The sequence below is a fragment of the Eptatretus burgeri genome, chromosome 9 (genome assembly GCF_056783735.1).
Source record: "Eptatretus burgeri isolate ZD-2024b chromosome 9, Ebu_testis_v1, whole genome shotgun sequence".
NCBI classification, from domain to species: Eukaryota; Metazoa; Chordata; class Myxini; order Myxiniformes; family Myxinidae; genus Eptatretus; species Eptatretus burgeri.
Window position 1 is genome coordinate 30,221,776 of NC_140969.1, and position 12,288 is coordinate 30,234,063.

Sequence of the window (12,288 nt, forward strand, 5' to 3'; positions counted from 1 at the left end):
GAGTATTGCTCTCGCCTCTGGGCTGGCTCCCCCGCCTCATTATCTTGCTCAGCTGGATACCATGGAAACCAAGGCCTTCAAGATTATTGGAATCTCCCGCGATGAAGCTGAGTCAATGGGCCTATCACTTCGCCATTGCAGACAGGTCGGTGGTCTCTTGTCTTTTACCGCCTCCTTTCTGTAGAACCAACTTGCACGTTCTCTTCAAGCTCATTCTTCCCTCCAGGTTTTCAACACAGCTGTTCACCACTGTTGTGGGTGTGGCTACTAGATCTTGTAGATTTGGCATTACCGGAAGTCTACGTCATTTCCCTTCTGGGATGATTTAATTCTTATTAAAGCCATTGCTTTGATACTGTGTGCTGGTCTGATCATTACAACCACCATCTTGGATCACCCCTCCCCCATCCACAAACATGACTTTTCTACCCCCTGTTAAACTATGCCCCAACCCCAACCAGTCAATTTAACCAGTCAATTATTTTTGAAATTAACATTGACCGAAAGGTCAACATAGTCCCAAGGTCAACAACTAAGGAGGTTTTTCTAAAACCCTCAATTTTCATCTCATTGTTTTGAAATTTGAAGAGGATTTACAGATCAAGTCACTGAATTCAACCACCAATTATTTTCGAGGTCAACATAGGCCAAAAGGACAACATAGGCCGACTTTCTAAAATTGTCAAATTTCATCCAATTGACTTGATATTTGAAGAGGAGTTGCATATTTGATCACTGAATTCAACCACAAATTATTTTCGAGGTCCACATCGGCCAAAAGGACAACATAGGCCGACTTTCTAAAATAGTCAATTTTCATCTGATTGACTTGAAATTTGAAGAGGAGTTGCATATTTGATCACTGAATTAAACCAGCCAATTATTTTTGTGCTCAATATAGACCAAAAGGTCAACATAGTCCCAAGGTCAACAACTAGAGTGGTATTTCTAAAATTCTCAACTTTCATCCAATTCACTTGAAATTTGAAGAGGATATATATTTCAGGTCACTGAATTGAACCACCAATTATCTTTGTAGGTCTACATAGGCCAAAATGTCAACATCGGCCAGATTCTAAAATTGTCAATTTTCATTCGATTCACTTGAAATTTGAAGAGGAGTTGCATATTTGGTCATTGAATTCAACCACCAATTATTTTTGAGGTCAAATTTGTTTTATGGATTTTCCAAGTCTCATACAAAGTTTTTATTTGTTTTATGGAGTTTTACAAGTTTCATACAAAGTTTATTTGTTTTTTGGAGTTTTACAAGTCTCATACAAAGTTTATTTTTATTTTCTGCCGCAGCCCTGCTGTTGGTATTCCCTCCTCTTTCTTTTGTTTCCTTGGTTCTGTTGTGTCCTGATCTGTTCTGCATTCGAGCTCTTATATGAGCCTTGACTTTGTATAAATAAAAACATCTGCGAGAAACGAGGTTCAGTTGATGTTTCAAGTGCTTGCTCCTCATCAGAGCAAAAGAGCGATGCATTTGACGGATGAACATGTCAAAGATCAAAGTGACTGGATCAAATATCAAGGGTCAAATGTGTGTGAAGGGCCGATAATTGAGGGAGTACCCATTATAACACACACCACTCACACCTGCAGCAGGTAATGTTAATTAGACAGTTCACTCTGAGCAGTGTATTCTTCCCAGGACACCAGCACACATTGGTCTCCCTTTCGAAAAATACACCATGGGATCGGTGCCGTTATGTCCCAACCCAAAGAATATGGCTTTTATCCCTCACACGAAAGACCTGAGATGCAGCACTCGTATGGAACCACACCAGAACGGCAGTTTTTAGTCGACCTTTCGGGGTGTCAAGCCGAGACTAAATGGCTTAATGATGAGCACACGACCGACTGGCCGATATCCAAGTCCTGCGTCAGAAATGCTTAACAATGACTTCGTTCAGCATGACAAACACATTGGTAACCAGGGTTTAGCTCTTTGATGAACACTGAATGGTATGACCTTGTCATAAAAGGTCGCTTTGGAGTTGATCGTCAACACTCGCTCTGCTCGCATCCTCCATCCTTGTCGCTGGACGCTTGTCCTCCACAGTTGTTGCTGGACATGTGTCTTCCATTCTTGTTGCCCTTGTCCACGAGTGAAATAATTGAGTTCCCTCATAAGAAACTTCAACGCAGGAGTCGGCCATTAAGTCTGCACGATGGTTGCCAACCCATGGCTGTTTTTCTGTGATCTATACTTTTTAATAATGCTGACTATGTTTGTTTGTATGCAGCACAAGGCTGCACGGTAGCATCATTGGCTGAGGTGCTAATGCAGTTCCCTTTGCTGGTTGGGGCAGGAGTTTGTAATTTGTTCAGGGGTGTCGGCGATAGCTCACCTACTCTTCAGGAAGGACACTGTGGGATCTTTAACGTCCACAAATGAATGCTGGCAGACGGGAAGCCCAGTTTAGTTTAACATCTATCTGAGGGACGGCACACACACATTGATGCCTCGCCCTGCCTGTGAACCACCGGGTTGACAGTTTATAGCTGGGTTGGGATTCGAACCCAGACTAGACAGCTACGAAGTGAGTGTGTGTACCTGTTAGACCGAAATGCTAAGTGTCAAGCAAGGAAACGGCACACACCATTTTTTAAAGTCTTTGGTATGACTCGGCCGTCGTTAGAACCAGCGACCTCCAAGACTCAGAAAGTCGGAGCAGATTCTCTAACCACAACGTCATCGACTTCCCCACCCCTTGTTGCTAGTCACGCGACCTTCACCCTTGTTGCCGTGCAACGGCACTCAGGGTTACCAGGAACCGTCACTTCACAGGACGATCGCCAAGGTAACTGCTACCCGTGAGCATGTGCACAGAATTGTGCATCATGTTGCTGTTAATGCTTGTAATAATACCCAGCATATACAACATACGGATAGTTTACATGTTTGTTAGAATAACCTTGAACCCTTTTAGTGATGTGACACTCCCCCAAGGTCCAGTTAGGATGAGGAAGTTTTCCTTTCACTTGTTTTTATGTAAATAAATAAATAAATAAATATTTTTTTTTGAAACAGCGCCATTAGTCATGCGATTGAATTGCAGGGTTTATCATTTCCATGTGTGTCGCATATCACTATTAGGATATGTCTGTACTTGAATGTGTGGGATATAATTAACAGAAAACACAGGGAAGTTCGGTTTCATGCTGGAACGTTTTCGTTTATGATGAAATCAAAGATGTAAATGGCACAATCTCAATAAGAGCGAAAATTGCTTTGCAAAACATGTTCCCTACTAGTTCCAGTGAATGTTCGTGTATTTGGGTGGTGTCGAATGGCGTGTTCGGTGCTGAAAATAATAAAAAAAAAATAACCTAATGTGCATACATGAAGCAAAAACATACATACATATGGCTAATGTACATTTTATATGTACACACACACACACACACACACACACACACACACACACACACACACACACACACACACACACACACACACACACACACACACACACACACACACACACTGTTCCAAAAAGTCCTGGTCAACTTTGGTTGTTAATATATTTAGTACCACAAATAGTACAACGATAACTTTTGGTTCATATGATACAGAAACTCATAATGTTTTTTTTATTTTATTTTATTGTATTTTCAGGTCTGGTGGTTTAAGTAGACTGGAAGTTGTCAGAAACAGAAAAGTACCGGTTGACCAAGCACAAGTACAGCAGACGTTGAATGAGTGCGTGAATCATTTCAACAACGTCCCAGAAAATCAATTTGACGTGTATCGAGAGAACTTGGACTACCAACCACCACTGTACACAGGATTTTGCATAAAACTCTGAAGCTTTATGCCCACAAGGTGCCGATTCTGCAGGAACTCAAACCAAACGACGGACTCAAACGCAAAGCGTTTGCTTTGGAAATGCTCAGTCACACAGAGGATGATGAAGATTACCTGGAAAAGCTCATGTTCACAGAGGAAGCTTGCTTTCATGTATCGGGGAAGGTCAACCGGTACAATGTGAGGATCTGGGGCTCTGAAAACCCCTTTGAAGGTCATTGTCAGGAGAGGTCATTGAACACATATGTGACAGTCCAAAGGTCAATGTGTAGTGTGGCCTTCATGACTGCTTGATGGATCCGTTTTTCTTTGTGGAGATACAATGACCTCAAAAATTTGCATGAACATGTTGGGAGTATTCGCCTTCCCACAGATTGAAGACCTGCAACCCGATATCATTTTTCAACAGGACGGCGCTCGCCCTCATTGCGCCTTAGTCGCTTGAGCCATCCTGAATGAAAAATTTCCAGGTTTCTGGATTGGCCAAGACAGACGAACCACCTGGCCCCCATAATCACCAGGCAAAACCCCCCTTGATTTTTTTCTTCCTGTGGTGGTTTATCAAAGATGTTGTCTACAACACCAAGGTGGCAAACCTGCAGGATCTTCGTTCTTGGATCACAGTTGCATGCGCACTGGTGGACGCAAACAGGCTGAGCTGAACAGGGCAAGAACTCGTGTACCGCCTTGATGTCCTGTGTGTGACAAAAGGAGCTCACATTGAAGTGTATTGATCATGTGCACAAACCTTTATGAGTTTCTGTATCGTATAAACCAAAGGGTATCGTGTTGTTTGTGGTTCTAAATATATTGTTGCGGATCCGGCGTTCGGGGCTTGTCACGAGGGGAAGCACTCGGGGTCCCTCCTGAACGCCCGGTCCTGAGGCCGCCGGGCACAGATAACTCCGCACACCGGTGGGTTTCCAAGCAACCACGAGCACGAATTGGCACTGCCAATCCTGGCAGGGTTACACTACCTCGCGTGATACCTTACCTGTGGACAGCCAGCTAATTGGGGTTATGTGCCCTAAACACACACTCCGGTTACTGCCGAGCATTACAGTGAGTGTGCGCTGGCTAACAAAGCAAATCAGGTGGGGTTGAACTTCCCGTCTTAACTATACTTGTGCACTTTGTCAGACCAATAAAGGAAAAGACAACTGAGACAGATTGGAAATAACAACAACCAATTATTTATTACACACACAAGCACGCAATTATTTAGAAATGAGTATCTTCAAGCAAGAAAGCAAAAGGCACATAAGAGCAAATTTAACCAAAACACATTCATTTCTTGCACAATCATACTTGCACAAAAGTCTTGGTCATCATTCATTCAGGGGAGAAGAATAAAACAAGAAGAACTTGAAAATAAAGGAAAAGTAAAGTATGGAGAAAAGAAAAGACGACTGCTTTTCTTTTCTCCCTCACCTCACACACCCTGATGGTTGTGCAAGCCCAAATGTATTAGAGAATGCGGAGGAATATGGATGGGGAAGATGGACAGTGGTGATGTGGCACGATGGAACATGCAGCCACGTCCATGAGATGCCCAGACCCAGTAGGTGAAGCCTCTCCGGCATCCTAGATATGCCAGCTAGATATGCGACTCACCCTTCTCTGCCTCAGCTTTCTCCTCCTCAGGCCCCCATCAATGAACTGCTGCTGTTCTCCCTCCTCGTCCTTCGTGGCTTACAGGATCAAGACCGCAGAACGACATTCGTGGAAGGAGTATTCTTCTCCCCCCACAGAAGTTTGACACCAACTGCTCATGAAACTTTTCTTCACCCTCACATGATTTTTACCTCTCCTCAAGAGCCTTCTTCGTCTTCTGCGTTTCTCTTTCCCTTCCTCTCATGAGCTCTTTTTCCTTCCTCACATGAGCTCGTTTCCTTCTCATGAGCTTTTTCCCCTCCTCTCATGAGCTCTTTTCTTTTTTTCTCCTTCACCTTCTGCATGTCTGAGCTGTCTGCTCATGAGCTCTTTTCGTCCTCTCACGAGCCTTCCCCTTCTGCTTCTGCCTTTTCTTCTTCTTCACATGGCTCCTTTTTTCCTTCTCTCCCGAGTGGTCCACAGCCAATGGGGGTGGGTCCATGACGTCGCTTGTGAAAAATGCCACATCATTTTCTTTTTTCTCCTTCACCTTCTGCATGTCTGAGCTGTCTGCTCATGAGCTCTTTTCGTCCTCTCACGAGCCTTCCCCGTCTGCTTCTGCCTTTTCTTCTTCTTCACATGGCTCCTTTTTTTCCTTCTCTCCCGAGTGGTCCATAGCCAATGGGGGGGGGGACATTCCACTGGGGAAATTACAATGTAGTCAACGCAAGCCCCCTGAACCACCCTTGGACAAGGAAACAAGGACTATCTATACAAAGACTAATGAAATCACTGATCCTCAGGTCACCTATGTGTCCATGTATGTTCTCCCCCTGGGGTAAGTTTCAAAAACCAAAACAATATTTCATATCAAAGCTGTCCAGGTCTTTTTGGAACATGCTGTATATTGTGGTTATACACCTGGGATTATTCCAATTACACTGGGTCATGGGTTAACACTCTAGGGCCTGAGGCCTGCCGATCTGTGCTGTCCCATGGACTGGTAGTGCATGATTTTAAGTGTGGTTGTCAGGCCATCTGTCCAGCCAATGGGTGTAAAGCAATTGGGTGGAGGTAAGGCAGCTGAATATTGACCCCATGTATAATCTACCGATACAAAACACAATGTGTGTTTGTGTATTTGTCTGTCCCCCTTCAAAAGGACGATTTAAGACGGGTTTTAAAGGTCAATAATTTAACATGACTATGTGTTCACTTTGGTCTATTTTTCAGGATAAAAAAACCTCGAAAAACATTTTCCATTAAAGATTAATTGCATCTCCTATTGGAAATGTAGACGGTGACTTTCAACTGGGCATCAACGCAGTGTACAGAAGCGTTTAAAAAAAAATAGCAATAAATACAAGACAGAGGGGAGTGAAATTCGCTACACATGATGTGTAACACGCGCAGAGTAAAACGAGTGTTCATTTACGTCCATAAGATGTCTCGTAAATAAAGAAGATACAAGCACACCTGAACCTAGGCTGAGGCTTCAGACTTTGGCACGCTCATGAGGCTGTACCCTCAAAATGAAACGTCCCAGAAGATAAAGAAGATGGAGTTTCAGTTGAATATGTTAAAGGGTATGGAGAAAGTTTGAAAAACCACAGGTCCAGGGATGGACAGATGGAGAACAAACCTAGAGTTCCCTCTGGTGAAACTGGTAGGGAGACTAAAAAGCATGATGTGAAATAGATGGTCTTACTTGGTAAGCTTACAGTGTGAAGTCTAATTTCCTGTCGGGAAGGAAGCTCTGAAACATCGTTTCCTTGTGTAAAGAGAGCATGGGGTGGAGGAGATGGGTAAGTCTCTAACTATGGTTTGGAAGCTGTAGATGGGATGGGTAAGGAGAGCCGTAGGGGGAATGGGTAAGGTGAGGCAGGATGGGTAAGGAGAGCCGTGGGAAGGATGGGAAACAACAGCCGTAAGCCGGTTGGGTAAGGAGAGCCGTGGGTGGGATGGGTAAGGAGAGGTGGGATGGTTAAGGAGAGATGGAGGTGGGATGGTTAAGGAGAGATGGAGGTGGGATGGTTAAGGAGAGCTGTGGGCGGGATGGTTAAGGAGAGCCGTGGGTGGGATGGTTAAGGAGAGCCGTGGGCGGGATGGTTAACGGTAGCCGTGTACGGGCTGGGTAAGGAGAGCCGTGGGTGGGATGGGTCAGGAGAGGGGGGATGGGTAAACATAGCCATAGGCAGGATGGGTAAGGAGAGCCAGAGGTGGTATGGGTAAGGAGAGCCAGAGGTGGTATGGGTAAGGAGAGCCAGAGGTGGTATGGGTAAGGAGAGCCAGAGGTGGTATGGGTAAGGAGAGCCAGAGGTAGTATGGGTAAGGAGAGCCAGAGGTAGTATGGGTAAGGAGAGCCAGAGGTAGTATGGGTAAGGAGAGCCAGAGGTGGTATGGTTAAGGATAGCCATCGGTGGAATGGGTAAAGAGAGCCATCGGTGGAATGGGTAAAGAAAGCCATAGGTGGAATGGGTAAAGAGAGGTGGAGGCAAGATGGTTCAGGAGAGCAATTTGGGGGGATAGGTAAGGAGAGATGGAGGTGGGATGGTTAAGGAGAGCCATGGGCGGGATTGGTAAGGAGAGTCGTGGGCGGGATGGGTAAGGTGAGTCGTGGGCGGGATGGGTAAGGAGAGCCGTGGGATGGGTAAGGAGAGTCGTGGGCGGGATGGGTCAGGAGAGCCGTGGGCAGGATAGGTAAGGAGAGATGGAGGTGGGATGGTTAAGGAGAGCCATGGGCGGGATTGGTAAGGAGAGCCGTGGATGGAATGGGTAAGGAGAGCTGTAAGTGGAATGGGAAAAGAGAGCGGGAGGCAGTAGTTATGTATGCGTAAGGAGAGCTTACACGGCAAGTGACCCGTATTTTGCAGATTTGACCCGTTTTCTTTCATTAAACCCGCGGACCCATTATCATATCATTGAAACCCGTATTGGATGGAAAGTACGAACGAGTTCAAAAACGCAGTATTTACCTTCCATTCTACTCCCATGGATTCACACACAGAGTGACAGATTTGTAGCGATCTCTTTCTGATTTGCAAGGTACACTGGTACTCATTTCGCCGACCTCAGAAGGATGACAGGCTGAATCGACCCCACCTGGTGTTAATTCAACATCCAACAGGGTTCAAACTCAGGACCCTAGGATCCCAAGTCAGCCAACCTCACCATGAAGCCAACACCAGGCTTGGTACAGTATGTTGTCTTACTGCGAACCTCCTTATCATCACTGATTAGTCAACATATCGAACAACGTTTTTACTACGTTTTGTGAACCCTTTTTGTGTGCTGCATTGTTTATGGTACCATGGTTCCCTGTTGCTGAACTAATTTTTTCATAGGACTGAATTTCAAGTGGTATTTGCAAAAAAACACAACTTGGGTGTCTAGTTAGATGGATAACCAAAATTTTGAAAAAAAATTGTATCAATTATTTTTTTAATCTTGTTGCAAAGGGTTAATAAAAAAAATAAAAACCTGCTTTTGATTCCTTCCAACCCGTTTTTTGTCAACTTCAACTTGCTTCACATGGGAGAGCCGTGGGCGGGAGGAGATGAAACAGTACAAGTGTCTCAAAGAGCCTTTCCGACTCATCGTGAATGAGAGCCTTGTGTAATGAGAGGACGGGGCTAATATACAATCACCAACAAGTCTTTCACAAGAACCTTAATGTATACATTTCCCTGTACTGTACTGTACTGAACTGTATGTAGCCTACAATCACAACGGTGAATTGACATGTTCAAAATTAGCAACGGATTGATAGATGGTGTTTTGGTCAGAGACAGAGACAGAGACAGAGACAGAGACAGAGATGAAAAAAAAAGTGATTTAAAAAAAGTCTTTTGAACCACTACCAAGGCCTTCTGTGCAGCAAAGTGATTCATCATCCATGAGAATATCAAGGCACAAACTTTGTGATTACCTGTGGATGAATTTAACACTATTCACATCACCCGAGTGGCTCATGGTAGCGAAATTGGATTCCATGAGGTTAGCCAACTTGATTAGAGTCTTACAACGGGATGGGCCAAATCACATAGAGGGGAAGGAATGGAAATATGGATGAAGGAGCAAGATTGTATAAAACATTTGGGGATATCATGTGCGGATCGAGATTGTGTAGTGATTAGAGAAAGCGTGAGTAAATAAAACGCTGTTCGTAAACACCAGGGGAAGAACAGAGCAAGCTTTTTGGATAAATAAGAGAGGTGGGAAAGAAATGTGTAATATCGTGAATGATGAGACATTTGAATTTAATGAGGAAAGGTTCATTGATTTAGTTTACGATTGCAATTCCATTGAGGTTATCAATAAAGGCTTTATTAGTGGTAATGCGATGATGGATAAAGAGGAATGGAGTTTTGGAACTAAGGTGGGGCAACTAGTTTAAATTGGAAGTAGTTTAAAAAAAAAAAAACCTCAAACTATAGTGGGAATAGACAAATATAGGTGTCTGGGTGCTTATGCTGGGCTGCATGGGCCGCAGATCGTTGTGCACGGATGCCTGGATCGTGGGTGCTTAGCATCAAATGGTGACGACAGCACACGGTATGTGGCCCTGTATCTCAAACTGAAGCCTCCATCAGAAATGTTGCAAGAATTAAGACAATCACACAGGACCATTGTTTCCGAAATTATGCATGTATTGTTTGATTACCTCATTTTCATTTTCATGCAGATGCAAGTGTTTGGAAACAGAACAGGAAGTATGAAAACACTTCCTCTTAAAATTACCTCCAGCAATGTACATTATTACCTCCGCCACCGAAGGTGAAGGAGGTGATGTTTCCACCCCCTTTCTGTCTGTTTGTTTGTTTGTCTGTTTGTCTGTTTGTTTCTAAGTTTGTTTGTGTGCAGGATATTTCAAAAAGTTGCGGACAGATCCGGATGAAGTTTTGTGGACATGTTGGGTGTGTGACAAGGACAAAGGAGAGATGCGGGCGGGATGGGTAAGGAGAGCCGTGGGCGGGATGAGTAAGGAGAGCCGTGGGTGGGATGGGTAAGGAGAGCTGTGGGTGGAATGGGTAAGGAGAGCTGTGGGTGGGATGGATAAGGAGATCCTTGGGTGGGATGGGTAAAGAGAGTGGGAGGCGGTAGTTATGCGTTGGGTGTGTGAAGATCCGGATCTGGATCCGACTACTAAAATTTGAAAGTGATTCTTCACTCTCGAGAGATCGGGCCAAAACGATATAGTACTGTGTAGCATGATATTTCAAAAATGTAATGGGCCCGATATGTTCTCATTGATCAGGCATTACGTGGCGGAGGTATGCGCTCTACCGAGTGCCCTTCTCGTTCACGCTGAAACGATCAAATATATATATATATATATAATTTTTTTTTTTTAAAGAACTTTGATCAAAATCAGGAAGCTATTATTTATTTATTTTGCAGGTGGATAGCCCGCCACTGGCATGATGAGGCTGAGAGTTCTCACCACAGGCATTTTTATACATACTGCCCTCGTAATTGGAGGATTTTGGCTGTCACACTTTTGGTGTTAAATCTTCTTTGAAGTTCAGGATGATTGCAAATGTATTGTTCAGATACCTAAAAGCATGGCTCATTTTATCAACCTCTTTGTTGTTATCCATGGTACTTCCTGCTTGTTTTTATGTCTCTTTCTCCTTGCATCCCTCATTGCAGGGTGCCGTTATAAGCTGGACTTTGATGTGATAACGTGCCACTGACATGAAGCTTATTACATGCTAAGCCGTTGTTGGTGCCTGCATAACCACCTTGTTGGGTTCATGAAATTCTCACTATGTCATTGCATTATTGAGCTCTTCAGTACGTAAGTTATACAAATAAACAATTGTTCCAATCCTAATACGATGTGATATTAATATTACGCATCACTATTTGTTGTCACCCCATAAATATTAGATTGAGGTGTAAATCTTTGGGTTTTGAGTTTAATTGTTCAGCTGCTATAACCAAGTAATGGTACCATAAAGGGCCATCTATTGATGTTTGCATGGAGGAGGGAGAGGTGAAAAATCAGGGGGGTGAATAAAACCCCAGGGTGACTCGATCCCAAAGATGTGCAATGGTCGTAGGGCCAAGACTCTGTGTCCATTCGTCATGTATAGACCTGTAACTACAATCATTCACTTGTTATTATCGGCTCTTTATTATTATTATTATTGTAATAATTATTATTAGCAGAGTGCCCGCCCGATGGGCGATATTGTTTCAAGCGTGCAACACCTTCTTCTGACACATCCCTTTAGTTGGGCTGTGTATACGCAACAGATCACTGCCTCGATCACTCCAGTAGATTAAAAATAACCCGGGTTACGTACATGAAGCAAAAGCATGCGTACTGCTTATGTGCATCATGGTTATATAGCTTGGATAATTCCAATCCCTACCTTTCCCCCAAAAGGAGGAAAATGGCAAGATGTGCGAAAAAAAAATTATTTTTTTCAAAACTTGATGGAATCAAATGAAACATGCACAACCTCAGGGTGCCCTCACCAATCCATGAAAGTTTCAGCTTCCGAGGCCAAATCCTCTCGGAGGAGGAGATGAAATATACAACCTACAGGTAGTGGACAAAAAAAATGGAAACACCAATGTAAAGTCACTTAATTGGGCGTTGGGACACCACGTGCGGCGAGTACAGACTTTATGCGCCGTGGAAGGAATAGAGTCCATCAGCATCTGGAATTCCACAGGAGGGATGGGGTACCATTCTTCCACGAGATAGTCAATCAATTCACACCTGTTTGATGAAAGTGAAAAACACCGTCTCAGGCGTCATTCCAAAATATCCCATAAATGCTCGATTCGGTTCAGATCTGGTGGCTGAGAAGGACATGACGTATGGATAACATCAGTGTCATGCTCATCAAACCATTGGGCGACCA

At 43.9% G+C, this 12,288-nt stretch overlaps 1 protein-coding gene across 2 annotated transcripts in view; it reads left to right on the plus strand.

Moving 5' to 3' along the window:
* Positions 1 to 12,288, plus strand: part of LOC147019822 (transient receptor potential cation channel subfamily V member 5-like) — a 130,907-nt gene that overhangs the window by 3,457 nt on the left and 115,162 nt on the right. The window contains exon 1 of one of the 2 annotated variants that reach the window (XM_085894583.1): positions 9,931 to 9,964. The exons of the other annotated variant lie outside the window; for it this stretch is intronic. Within the exon in view, the coding sequence (XP_085750709.1) occupies positions 9,946 to 9,964 (19 nt within the window). The 5' untranslated portion in view covers positions 9,931 to 9,945. Of the gene's footprint in view, positions 1 to 9,930; positions 9,965 to 12,288 lie in introns of those variants that run through there. 2 annotated transcript variants of the gene reach the window in all.